The following is a 13355-nucleotide window of genomic DNA, read 5'->3' as shown; positions in this document are numbered from 1 at the left end:
CGCGTCTCTCGAGTTTCTATCTTTAGGGGCTCTTCATGCCGCTCTTCCTGCCAGAAGGAAGGACGTGAAGAGCACTCGTGGAGAAACCGCAGCAGCTTTGGAAAACAAGCCGTGACTGTGGATCTCCGGGGCACGAGAGCCCCAACCCCGCCGGCAGCTCGGGTCTGCCTGAGGCAGCGGGGCTGGCGCCTTTGCTAAAGGTTTCTGCATTTCTCCCCTGGAACCTTTTGCCGCTCTTGCTGCAAATAATTCTTAGTTGTCTTTACAAGCCTGGGGTTTGCTAGGGAGAAGGTAATAAAAATGGTGTGGACAGGGTGCAGGCGCGCTGGAGGGACCGTGCCCAGGGCGCAGAGCACGGCCGTGCCGTGGGCACCCCACTGTCCCCCACCAGCCCGGGACCAGGGCGGTCACCTACCCCCGGGGCAGGACCCCTTCTTGACCCGGGTGGGGGTCTCTGCGAGGGGCTGTGGCAGCAGGGACCACCCTTGCCCGGGTCTCGCAGCTCCCTGTGGGGCTGTCATCGCTTTTTAAGGCGAAGCTGGAGGTGAGTTCCTCAGCCGCGCGCTTAGACGTTCTCCAGCTTTTCCTCAGATCAGGAGTAAAGGCCCCCTGCTCCCCTCCCAGGGGGTGGGGGGCATCCGGACCACTCGACTCCAGCTGGATTTTCATCCAGGGCGAGAAGCTTTAAATGAGCCCGTAATGCAGAAAGTGAGGAAGGGCAGAGGGGTCAGCCCCAGGGCTCGCCGTCGTGTCTCTGGCAGGGGCCCTTTGCCGAGGATGTAACTAGAAGAGGGAGGTGGCATGGGCTCACCCCTGTAGCCGAGGGGTGTCCCCTGGGGTCTGTCCTGCACGTGTCAGCGGTGTCACTGTCGGGGCTGCAAGGTCCCTCGCCACCCCTGCGCCCAGGACGGGGCTTGGGATTTGCCATCGGGGCGCTGCGCCTGGCCATCCCCATTTCCAGACTGCGGGACTGGTTTTCCCTTGCGACAAAGCAGGGGGCCCTCTTTGTACCTTGGAAAGCCGGTGGGCTCGCTCCTGGTGCGCGGGCGTCTGCAGGCCGCTGAGAAAAGTGTCGGATCCACTAGAACAATCCAAAAGCGTTTTGGGGCAAAAAGCGCCGGCTGCTGACCCCCGGAGCTGGGCCACTGCAGCAGGAGCCGGCTGATTCTCACGACCAGCTCTAGGAGGGAAATTTTTCCCTTTCCTTCTGCTTTTGGTCATTTGCACGTGTCCTAACGTGAAGTCCGGGCCAGGGAGCTGAGCTGGAGAAGCGACCTGTGAAGAGAGGACTGCAGAAATGCTTTTCCCGACTACGCCCTGGGTCCAGGTTTGGGGTGTGAGAGGGTGCAAAACTTGCAGGGTGCCAGCTGCCAAAACGCAGGTGGGGGCTCCAGACAGAGCCAGCGAGCTGCGCCTGTGAACAAAGGGTCTGGCTAAGGGGAAAAAACATTATTATTTGTGTCTGCAGCTGCAGGGCTCCCCTCTCCCCACCTACCTCAGGTTTTGCCTGTGATGGACTGTCGCACCAGAGATCATCAGGAGAAGGAAGCCCCTCGCTGACCTGCAAAAGCCAGGGAGAAAAGCAGCGCAGACTTCTCCCGATGCCTCCAGAGCAGGCTGTAAATGCCGTGTTGCACTGGGCTGCTGCAAATTGCGGGAGCCCCAACATCTTGGCCCCAGATACCCGCCGAGGGTGGGAAACAGCCCTCGCCCCTCGCTCAGCCTCAGCAGCCTGAGCCCGTGCAGCCCCCAGCCCCCCGGCTGCCGCCCCGGGTTCCCGAGGAAGAGCTGGGGTCCTTGCCAAGCGCCTCGAGAATTAAGTAGGCTTACTGATAGAGCTAAATATATTCCAGGATTTAATTCTTTAGGATTTTCACTCTGTTTCTGCAGGCAGCAAATGAGAGGATGTCTGGGCTTTTGCAGCCTGTTGTACAGCATATTTGGAATATACCAGGCCTCAGCTTTTTGCTTCGGTTTTGCATTAATAAACTCTCTGTATTTTTGTCGGGCAGATCAGTTAGAAGTAGTAGAGGATGATGAGGTGTTTCAAAAACTCTTTTGGAGTTTGGTGTCCCCATGGTAATGTACAAAACTAATGAAAGCTTTGCTGGTGTTTCAATGAAGGACCCAAAAAACAAAACTAAAAAGCCCCTTAAGATATTGGTTGAAAGCCTGAGAAAGTTTGGTTCTTCATGTCTGACCTTAAACAAGAGATGCAGATTAGGAGGAAAGCATTTGTAAAGAGCCCTGTGTGCATTTGCTGGGCCTGTTTAGGAGTGTCTTCACGTCCAGAATGCCAGTGTTTCTGCTGCTGCCAGGAGGTGTGCTGTAATCAGCTTTCCTGGATAGGATTGATCTGTTTTTTCCTACAGGCACATTTTAGTGGACCCAGAGAGGTGCCCAGGAATGGTTTCACACCCTTGTTTTGCTTAAGAGCCATTTATTTAGTTTGCAGATTTTACATTTACTCCCAGGAACTGCAACCCTGTGCAGCCATCAGGCCTTAATTTAAACCTGAAATGGCCCTGTGTCTGCCTAACGACAGCTATGGGCGCGGGCATTAGGCTGCGCATACAGTATGTTAATTGTATTTCTTTCCTTTAATCACAGCTTAGCAAACATCTGCAGTCCTGCAGTAAGGAGAATTGAAATGCAGGTCAGGGATTCACCCTTTGGGAGGGTGGGAGCTGGACCCAAGAGCAGCGGGGGCCCAGGAGCTGGCTGGGTCAAGTTCAGAAATATTTCCCATCTTTAATGTCCTTTTCCAAGGCAGCCGCATCCCACAGCCCAGCACCGCCCCGGGACACTCCTCTTTCCAGGGGATATTTCCAAGGCATAAGCGAGGCTTTGGGAAACCTGCTTGGCACCCGCTGAATGTGCGTGTAAACCCCGCTCGGGTGTGCAGACCTCCCCTGCTCAAAGGGCGCAGGGAGCTTTGGGGGGGGCGTGCGAGCGGGGCCGGGGGCCTGGCAGGGTTAAACCCCTTGGAGTGTGCGTTTTTGGGGAGGTCTGTGCTGGGACAGGGCTGGTGCTGGGTGAGGGTGCTGAGTTAGGGGTCCCCATCCGGGCGGGCAGCGGTGGGTTTGGCACTGGGAGCCCTGGGAGCCCTGGCCCCCCCCGTTGAGCCGGCCCCAGGTGGCCCTCAGACGGGGTTCGGTGCCCACTGTGCAAAATCCAGCCCCCGAGCCGTGGGAATGCGCAAAGAGGGGTGCTGGGGGGGAATGCCACGAAGCCAGCACCCCCACGCAGAGGAGCTGCAGCCTCTTGATCTTCCATCATTAGTAAAATCCCGAGTTTACGCTCGTTGGTCTGTAATTACCATTCCCACTGCTGTTGGTGAGTTATATTTCAGTTAGCCTCGCTTGCTGGGTAAATTAGCACGCGTGCTCCTTACAGGTGGGGGGGGGGGGCAAGTTCCCACAGTTCCCACAGATTTTTTTTTTTTCCCTGACTTTTTTTCTGACTTGGGCAATCATCCAGCCCCTGCCACTTTCTGGGTGGGATGTTTAGCTCTTCTCAGCCTCTCCGTAGTCATTAGCCCAGGGCTGGGATCCAGGTCTGACCATCCCCCGCAGATCCCCACGGGTCCCCACGGCACCAGGACAAGACCCCACTCGGGTGGGCTGCCCCTGCTCGCTGCCCTTCGAGGTGTGCCTGCAACTGCAGCTGAAACCTGGGCCTAAAATTCACTTTCCCCTGGACCGAGTACACATTAATATCTGGATTTCTCTGTAATACATTTTATCTGTGAAAATTAGTGGTTTATCTCATCATAAATACGGATTTGGGAAATGAAGCATGACTGAGATATTGCAGAGCGCAAGTTTGATTATTTCAACACATTTCTCAGCACTCCAATTTCCATCTTGCTCCTTCACTCTATGACTTACATTTTACCATCAAAAGGTTTTCCCAAACGCATTGCCACATGACTCAGCCCAGACAGTTATTTAGGTTGAAATTTATTCAAATACATAATTTCCCAACATAGTTTATCTTTTCACCGGGCTTTGGTGTGTGGAGATAGAGACAGGTGAATGCAGGAGGTAGCTGGCACCAGATGATGTGGTGGAGCAGGGACCTGGAAGGATGCAGAAAGTTGGGGAAGGAGAAGTTCCCGTTGTGGGGAAGCCGAGCAGCTGGGCAAGGGGCTGCCGGCGGGCTCGACCACGAGACCCCCTTCAGAGCATCATCCCTGGGCACCTCAGCCCCGGGGAGCTGGTGATGGGCTGGGGCGTTTGGGCACCGCTGCCCAAAACAGGGTGAAGCATCGTGGGGGGTGGGCAGGCAGAAGGGACCGGCACCTCCTTGCCCACGAGTTTCCTCCTTCCCGCGTTTTCCCTGGTGGGAGCGAGCATCCCAGTGTCTCTGTGCGGGGGCCCGGTGGCGGGGGTCTCCGCCAGCCCTCGGGCAGGTGCCGTGGCCCCACGGGGCCGGGACCTGGAGCCCTGAGCCCCCGCACTGGCCCTGCCTGGGGAGCTGCCCGGGAATTGGCACTTGTTCCCTCCTGGCAAGAGTAATGTCGTGTAAATGGGCTGCTGGGAGAGAAATGTTAGTGCACGCGTCTGGTGGCAGATATTCCACATCTAAATTGCCTGTTTAGGTAATTTAAACTTTGCTTAATAAATGGACTATCTCTTCTGTCCTCAGGTATTTAGTCTTCCTGCAGATCAAAAGGGATCTCTACCACGGCCGTCTCCTCTGCAAGACTTCAGATGCTGCTTTGTTGGCCGCCTATATCCTTCAAGGTAATGCTTTTTGACAAGATAAATTTGCTTTTCATGCTAAGTACCGGTTACATTATTTCACTTACAACAGATCACTGCACCTAGAATACAAATGTCATCCTGCCAGCGCAGGGCTCGTGCTCCAAGGCTGTGCTTGTGCGGTGCAGCGCTGGGCTAGGGCAGGGTCAGGATTGGTGCCGGGGTCTCGCCCGCAGCAGGCGCACCGCTCTGCCGTTTGCTCCCTGGGCTGCCCCGCCTGCACGGGGAGCCCCGCGAGCGTCCCCTCGGCGAATCCAGCCCGTCTCTCCGAGCTCTGTGCTCGCCCATCCCAGCCCTGCGGCCAAGCGCCGAGCCGCGCCTGCGCTGGGCTTCCCCAGCCGAGGGTGCTGGGCTGGGCACGGTGCTGCGGCCCCTCTCCCGGCGCCCGTGGTCGCGTCCCCAGGAAAAGCTGGGGAGCAGTCAAAAAAGACGAATGTCAGCTCTGAAGCATTTTGGAGTTATTTCACAGTGCTGGTGCGTTTCCCCCCTTTTAGCGTTTTAAGCAGGAATCATAAAAATCAATGTAATGTCCCCGTTTCACTTAGGACCTGGAGGGAATTAAATCAGAGCAAGGTCCTTTCATCCCCAGTGGCGGTCGGCTGCCGGGTTACTGTAAATCCTGGCAGGAGAGCCCAGCCACGGAGCTGTGTGACAGTGAAATGCCGGCGGGGATGCGAGCGGGGTGCCGGGGGAGGGAGCGGAGCTGTGTCAGCCCGTGCTGAGGAGAGAGCGGGGTCGAGCTCAGAAACGAGCTCGGCTCGGGAGTTTCTTCACCCCGATCTCAGTGCTGGGGGGCCGGGGGGGGGGGGTGGGGGGGTGGCCGAAGTACAGCCCTGCCATCGCTGCGCTCGCAGCTCGCCCGGGCTTGAAGCAGTTTTTCCAGGTGGGGATCAATCCCTGCCCACAGCCAGCGGGCAGATTTCCAATTAATTATATTTTTTCAAGGCGCAGTTGCATCCACACTGGGGAGCAGCGCTCGCTCAGTGCCCTGTTCCCGGCCGGGCTGGGGGCCGGGGGTGCCCCCGGGGTTCTCGGGGCCAAGCACCCCAGGGCTGCCACCGCACACACCCAGCACGGCTCCCGGGGGGTTCCTGGCAAATAGCTCGAGGAACAAATAGATTTGGGACAGGGACCATCATCTGCTGCAGGGTGGTTCCCAAGCAAAAGTGTAATTAGCGGGGCGCAGTTAAGGCTTTATGAACGATCCCTCCTGGTCGGGTCGGAGCGGCATTCCCGGGGTGCTCGGAGCCCCCACCCTGCGCCCAGTTGCTGCCGGGATGGGGACGCACTGGCTCATGCTGCTCTTCCTGACCAGCTCCTGTCTCCCCCGCAGCCGAAATCGGGGACTACGACCCGGGGAAGCACCCGGAGGGCTACAGCTCCAAGTTCCAGTTCTTCCCCAAACACTCGGAGAAGCTGGAGAGGAAAATTGCGGAGATTCACAAGTCGGAGCTGAGGTACGGCCGGGCGGCTTGGCTGCACGGGAGTGTCAGCTGCTGTGGGGATTACTGATGCTCGGTTGATTTTTATCCCTCTTTGGGATTTTCGGTCGTACCGTGGGATGAGCACTCGCTGCTCTGGTGTGTCAGATCCTGCTGCGAGCCAGCGGTGCTCTTGGCAGCGTTGCTAATAGCAAGAACGCAGAGCAGAGCGAGCTTCGGGGAAGCAGGTCGCTCGGTGGCGTAGAGGCATCACAACAAATCACCCGGCGAGAGGAGCTGCCGTGTCCCAGCAAACCTCTGCTCGCGGAAAGGAAAACGTGATCGAGCAGCCAAGGACAAGCTGCAGAAAGTGCAGACAAGTGAAAAAACACAGCGGCAATGCGGCAAAATCAGCCCCCATCCCTCCTGCCCCAGGGAGGGCCGGGGGGGTTTCTCCTGCCCTTTGCTGTTGGCTCGGCCAGAACAAGCCGGGGGGTCCCTGATCTTCCTCAGTGGGACGGGGACAGTGGCCAACCCCTGTCCCCCCCTCCTGCCTCCACGCAGTGTCAGAGACTGCTGGCAAAGCCCCGACCAGGCGGCTGGGGACCCCCCCGGGGAGGACGGGGCAGGTTTAACACCCCAGCAACCCGTCCGAGCCGTGCCCCCGTGTGCTGGGGGCTGCTGCCCTCTGCCCCTTCCCTTCCCCCCCTCCCCGAAGAAATGCCTGCGCTGCATATGGGAATTTCAGCCCTCAATTTTGCAGCTGCTCCTGAATTTTGGTCCTTTCTAGGGCTGCTGGTTCAGCGGGTCTCCTGCTGGATCAGGCTGGGTTTCAGTGCTGGTCTCCTGCTGCAAATCGATTGTGCTAACGAATGTAACGGGAATGAGCCATGACTGATGCCTCTTGTTAACAGAGACCCTGTAGCCCAGGGCTGACTTTCACATTCATGTCTTCCATGGAATATTCTTTTTTTTTTTTTTTCCTCCTGTAGTGGGCAGACACCAGCTACTTCGGAGCTGAATTTCCTCAGGAAAGCCCAGACTCTGGAGACCTACGGGGTTGACCCACACCCTTGCAAGGTAAAACGCTTTTCTTAGTGCTGTTCCTTGCGTTGGGTTTCTCGCTCCAGCTGGAAAGAAGCCCCAGAGGTACCAGGGACTGGTTCCCAGTGCGGCCGGTTGTCACCCAGCAGTGGGTTTGGGGCTGGCAGAGCCCTGGTAGGTGGGATGTGCCAGGAGTGCTCCGCAGTCCTTCCACAGGGCCTTTAGGGAAGCCCTAAGAAAGCGTTTTCACATGCAGATGGCTATAAAAGAGTGGCCCATCGTCTGCTGAAGCGTGTAATTTGGAGGCAGTAACAAGGTCAGTAACGTGTCCGAGAAACCAGCAAGCATTCATCTGCCACAGAGAGTCTATCGCCCTGCTCTTCCCTGGCCAGTAATCTGGTTTCCTGTTTGAAATGCTTTTTATTGACTGCAGATGTCACTGCATGTGGTTCTCTCTGGTCCCCTCTAATCCCATCACACGCAGGTGGATGCGGGATGCAAAGCAAACGGAGAATTTTACTGTGAGAGCAGTGCCTGCTCTGTGTCCCCCCGGGGCTTTTAACTCAATTATGCCACATAAATACACAATTGGGGTAACTACACGCGGCCTGGGGGGGGGGGTGCCCCGTTTACTGGTAGTCTGTGATTGCTGAAGAGGCTGCCAGGCGGGAGAGGCCGAATCACCACCTCGGTTCAGCCCTCCCGTGCTGCCGGCTGGGTCGGGCCCTGCTGCCCCGGGGGCGATGCTCAGCAGCTCAGCACCGGTGCTGGGGGGGGGGGCTGCACTTGGCTTTTATTTCCCTGTAGGCTCCTGTGCCCCATTTAGCATCCCCACCCCCAGCTCCCCATCCTCACCCCCAGCATGTGGGCTGGGTTCTGCAGAGACGCACAGAAATCTTCCTCCTCCTGCAAGACAAGGCTGCTGCATCTCCAACCCGAGGAGTTTGGGCATTTACACCTTGCCTTGTGCAGGGTGTTGGGCTGAGGTCTGGGGCTTCTCTGCTTTCAGCCGTTCACCTTTGACAGATCAAGACAGAGTTTTGATGCAATCTGGATTTAAAACCAATTTGTTCTGTGCTCAAACTCAGAAGATCTTACCACAACGCTGCCTCCCTGCCGTCCCCACACCGTGCCAGCAGAGGAACTGAGAGCCAGCAGCCCAGGGTGGGAAGCAAACAGCAAAGAAGATGTCTCGCCTCTTGATTAAGCCAGGGAAGGGCACAGCCGGGGGCAGAGGGGGGAATTGTACCCCCAGGCTGGGGAGATCCCGGGCACGGGGCGTCTCAGCGTCATGTGTCCCACTTTCCCCCAAGAAAACATCGCAGACACCAAACAGGCATCACTCTTCAGCAACCGCCCCTGGCAAATTCCCTGCCTGATTTTCTTGCCTGGTTCACCAGAAATCCCGAGCCTGGCATGCCCCTTCCCTCCAGCTCAGCAACATCCGAAAGCCATCTGAATATCTGCTGGCCGAATAAAAGTCAGGGTGGATCTAACAATTACTGAGTGGTCGCAACTCTTCCATCATCTTTTTAAAATCCAGCACGTATCCGTTTTTCCCATGCACACCAGCGCAGTTCATGATCGCTTCCCTGGAGTCCCGACGGTTATGATTAAGTTAAACTGCTGCCTTGCTCCATACATGACACTAATTATTGGTTTTAAATTGTCTCGATGCCGCCCAGCTGCACTGGCTCTGCAGGGCTCGGAGGGAGTCAGGAGTAACCTGTTTTTACCATTTTCTGCTTTAATTATTAGTGAAAGGGCTGGCGGGGCACAGCCCTGGCTGTTTATTCCTCACCAGTGGGCGGGTGGGACCGGCGGGGCTGGGCGCGCTTCGGCGCCCTGGGTCGATAAGCTTTGCCAGCTCGGCAGTGTTTTGATGGGGAATTGCTGCTGTCTTCCAGGACGTGTCGGGGAACGCCGCGTTTCTGGCCTTCACCCCCTTCGGATTTGTTGTTCTGCAGGGAAACAAGAGAGTTCACTTCATCAAATGGTGAGTTCCCCCCCCGGCCCGGCGGTGCCCGGCTCGCTGGGAGCCGTGCCGCTGGGTCGCGAGATGCGCCCGGTGCTGCGGGGAGGGGCTGTGAGCACCCCACACCACCCCGGGGAGCTCAGGGCGGGGCTCGGGTGAGCTCCCACGGGCGGGACGGGCGGGGGGGATGCCAGCACCGGGCGCTCGTGGTGCAGTGCCGGGCGCCTGGGCCGGGGCAGGGTCCGAGCAGAGGACGTGGAGGGGAGCAACACTGCAGCGGGGCTCTGCGGTGTGAGCTGCGCCCTCCCGCCTCTTGCTTTGTCTCCCCACGCTTCTTACCATTTTCTCCACCTGCCTGTGCTAAACTGCATCCTCTGCGTGCTGGCCGAGTCCCCCGAACGCCCCCCCAGCCCCTCTGAACCTGGTTGTGTTATTCCTTGGCCTTCGCTGCTTCTCAGACTCGGCCGGCGCGTCCCTCGCAGCCGGCACTGCCACCCGGCTGGTGCCCCTGTGACGGGGTCCCCGCGACTCTGGGACACCCCGCTGACCCCTCAGCTTCACCCCAGGGCTTCACCCCTTTCCAGCTGCGGGTTCCTGAGCCGGGGCTCCTCTCTCCGCCCTGTGGCACCCCCAGGGATGGAGGACAGGGGCTTGAGGCCACCCCCAAAGCACCATCTCTGGCCCTGCGGCTCCCGGCAGGCGCTTTGGCCGGGCTGCGGTGGGCTCCGCGCACCCTCCCACTGTCCTTGTCCTTTCAGGAACGAGGTGACCAAGATGAAATTCGAAGGGAAGACTTTCTATTTATACGTAAGTCAGAAAGAGGTGAGTGCTCTCCCTTCCCGTGGGACTTCCCGAGCGCGGCCGCGGTCGCTCCTTCAGCAGGTTCTCCGTGAGCTTGGCAGGCTGCGGCACCACCCCGTGCCCGGGGTGCGGGGACCCGGGGCAGCGCTGGGGTCACCCCCCTGCTCCCGCTGGCACCTTGCTCGGGGTGTCAGAGCCTGCCAACGCCGGGTTACCCCCGGGCTGTGCCGTGGTGAGGGCTCTGCCACGGCCGCGCGCTGCCTGGGGGATTATTGGGGTTATTTGTTACTGCCGTCCCGCCCCGTCAGCCCTAATTAAACAAAATCGGCCTCAAAACCTCTGCCTGAAATCGGCTCCTGCGCACGCCGGCAGCGTGGCTTCTTAAAAGCTGTATTTGTGGCTGTCGGGAAAGGCTGGTGAGGCGGAGGGGGTGGGAGGCAGGTCACTGGCTGCCCAGCCCTGCTGCGAGGTGCCGCGGGGGTGTTGGCTGATGCTCCGATGTCCCCGTGTCCGGGCGGCTCTGGGGGAGGCTGTGCCGTGTCAGTGCTGCTCTGGGCTCCATCCGCACCGCCAGCACGCTGCCCGCCGGGCACCTCTCCCTCGGGTCCTGCTGACTCCTCGTCTTTCTCCTTTAGGAAAAGAAAATTGTTCTTACCTATTTTGCCCCGACGCCGGAAGCCTGCAAGCACCTCTGGAAGTGTGGGATAGAAAACCAGGCGTTCTACAAGTAAGTGCCAGGCCAGCCGGGCTGAGCATCTCCCCATGGGGCTGGGTTGGTGCTGCCCCGCACAGCGCTCGGGCACCGGCTGCCACCAGCCCCTGTCCCACTGTCCCTGCTTTGGCTCTGCCCCGCGGGGTCCCTCCTGTCCCCCAACCCCTGCCCTGGCCCCACCGCGCTCATCCCCCCGTGGTGAGCCTCGAGTCGGGAGGTTAAAGCGAATTGCTCGGAGATGAAGCGTTTGGTGCTGAGCAACCGGCGCACGTCCCGGCCGCAGTGCATTCTGGCATTTTCCTGGGAGCCGGGAGCTCAGGGGCTGCGAGAGGGATGCAGCGGGGACAGGCACCGGCGAAACTCAGGCAATATTGCCCGGCCTAATAGTCAAGGGTGGATTTTCAAAAAGGGCTCCGCAGGGTCCGTTTGAGCTGTGTGAAAATCCCCGCTGAAGTCGAGCGAGTGCCCCAGGGTGCTTTAGAAAAGCCTGCCTTTTAATGGGGAAGGCTCAGAAACTTTCAGAAATAATCTACTTCTAAGCTCCTTGGGAGCAAGTCAGTTATTCGTGGGAAATACTGAAGGGACCGGGGAGGTGACGTACGGGCTGAGCTGCAGCCACGAGCCTGGGCAGTTGGGGACGGTGGCTCGAGGGAGCACCCCCCCCGCCGGCTGCCCGGCTTTGGGGGTCCCCTGGCCCAGGGGTCTCACCCGAGCGGTGGGAGCTCCTGCCCGGGGAGGAGGGGGAAGGTGCTGTCCTTCCCCAGGCACTCTGGGCTCCCCAGTTTGTGGCCACCGAGGCAGCTTTTCTGTCCCTGGTTTGGCTAATTGGGCTGTCAACCAGCGGGAGGTCACGGGCTGGACTCTGCCAGAAACCCGGGAGGTGCCAGGTGGGATGGTTTGGTTTTACCATCCTGCTCGCGTTGTACTTAAAAATAGCCTGCTTTGTGCTTTGTAATGAGTTTTATTTTAATCAGCAAGATGCGAGATAAAGCATGTGATGTATTCTCTTTGGGAATACTGCAATCAGCAGCTGCAATCAGCAGGTTTCATTTCTCATTATATTAACATGAAACGAAAAATTGCAATATTGCTTTACAAATCTTTTTGTGATTAATCGTGCCAGTAAATTACCGCTGCCTTATGCACCCGGGCGGAGTGGACTGTGGGCTGGGCCGAGGTGCTGCCGGGCTCCGCGCGGGGCGCAGGACCAGCTCCCAGGGGGTGAGGACACAGGATTGTCCCCACCGCTGGCCGGCTCCTGCACCCCTGCGATGCCAAGGTTTGGGGGGGGGGGGGGGGGGGGGGGGTGTTTAGCCCCCTGGAGACCCTCAGCCCTGTGCAGCTCCTGCCCAAGCCCCTTTCCAGCTGTGGGTCCGGGTCACCCCACGGCTGCTGACGGCTTGTCTGGTCCCCAGTGGGGTTTGTCTGGTCCCCAGTGGGGTTTGTCCGGTCCCCAGTGGGGTTTCACATCTTTGTTCTTGTGCTTCGGCCTCGCCGGCGGCACGCAGCTCCCACCCGCTGCTGGGGGGTCAGTCCGGCCGGGGGGGGGGGATGCAGGATGCTCACGCAGCTCTCGGTGCTGTTGAAGGTTGGAGAAGTCGAGCCAGGTCCGGACGGTGTCCAGCAGCAACTTGTTCTTCAAGGGAAGCCGGTTCCGATACAGGTAAGTAACGCCAGCCGGCAGCAGCTTCTGGGGCTCTCCGGCGGCTCCGCTGGACGCGCCGCGGGGAGCAGCTCAGGGCTGCCGCGAGCCCAGGACTTGCCGAGGGGTCTCCTGTCACCCCCCCACCGCAGCGCTGCCGCCCCGTCAGGGCCATCCCCGCTTCCCTCTGTTCCACAGCTGCCATCCCCCTCCCCAGCCCCAGAACTGCAGATTTTGGGAGGGACGGGCGTGGAGGAGGGGAGAGGATGGAGGGGCTTTTGGGGGTTTGGTTTGGGAGAACAACAGGGAGTGAGGCAGATCGACACAATTCCTAAATTCCTGGGGGGTGCTGCTCCTCCCTGGCCCGGGAGCGAGAACCTGGACCTGGGACCTCGTGTCTCTGCAGGATGAGAGACCCCAGCACATCCCCAGCTGTGAGGTGCACGATGCCAGCACCCTCCTCAGCACGGGAGGCGGGGGGGCCCAGACGCCCATGGAGTGTCCCCCTCTCGAGGGGAGGTGACCCCCCGGTGCCCGGCAGCTCATACCGGGGGAAGCAGCAAAGTGTGGTGGCAGAAGTGTGCGCCCAGCCTTTCCCCGCTCTTCCCATCACCCTGATTTCCAGCAAATATTTCTGCTTTCCCCTGGAGCCGTGGGGAGAGCCCCCCGCGCCGCGTGCGTGGGGAGGGGGCCAGCCCGGTCTGCCGCGGGGGGAGCTCGGGGTGCGCACCCCCCTCACAGCTGCTGTTCCTGAACCACCCGCAGTGGCCGCGTTGCAAAGGAGGTGATGGAGTCCAGCGCCAAGATCAAGAGGGAGCCCCCCGAGATTCACCGGTAAGAGCCCGGCAGCCGTGGCACGGTGCAGCCCACGGGGCCGGGGCCCCCCCAGCACGCGGTACCCGGCTCCCCGGGGCGGTGGAGGGAGCCCCAGGACCCAAGAGGGGAGAGCTGCCGTGCTCCCGGGGCTCTGGCACTGCCCGGGGCTCTGGCACTG

General features: G+C 59.5%; 1 protein-coding gene across 10 annotated transcripts in view; it reads left to right on the top strand.

Moving 5' to 3' along the window:
* FRMD5 (FERM domain containing 5) overlaps positions 1-13355 on the top strand; it is a 111852-nt gene that overhangs the window by 80916 nt on the left and 17581 nt on the right. For 8 of the 10 annotated variants that reach the window (XM_042803830.1, XM_042803833.1, XM_042803829.1 and 5 more), the window contains 8 exons: positions 4651-4748; positions 6100-6223; positions 7180-7267; positions 9139-9227; positions 9965-10028; positions 10643-10734; positions 12308-12382; positions 13127-13195. In XM_042803830.1, coding sequence (XP_042659764.1) covers positions 4651-4748; positions 6100-6223; positions 7180-7267; positions 9139-9227; positions 9965-10028; positions 10643-10734; positions 12308-12382; positions 13127-13195 — 699 coding nt within the window. The remainder of the gene's footprint in view (positions 1-4650; positions 4749-6099; positions 6224-7179; positions 7268-9138; positions 9228-9964; positions 10029-10642; positions 10735-12307; positions 12383-13126; positions 13196-13355) is intronic. The other 2 variants (XM_042803832.1, XM_042803828.1) reach the window with 1 other exon arrangement.

This window comes from Tyto alba, unplaced genomic scaffold (genome assembly GCF_018691265.1).
Source record: "Tyto alba isolate M040663 unplaced genomic scaffold, T.alba_DEE_v4.0 Super-Scaffold_41, whole genome shotgun sequence".
NCBI lineage: Eukaryota > Metazoa > Chordata > Aves > Strigiformes > Tytonidae > Tyto > Tyto alba.
This window is presented reverse-complemented; position numbering and strand designations above follow the sequence as displayed.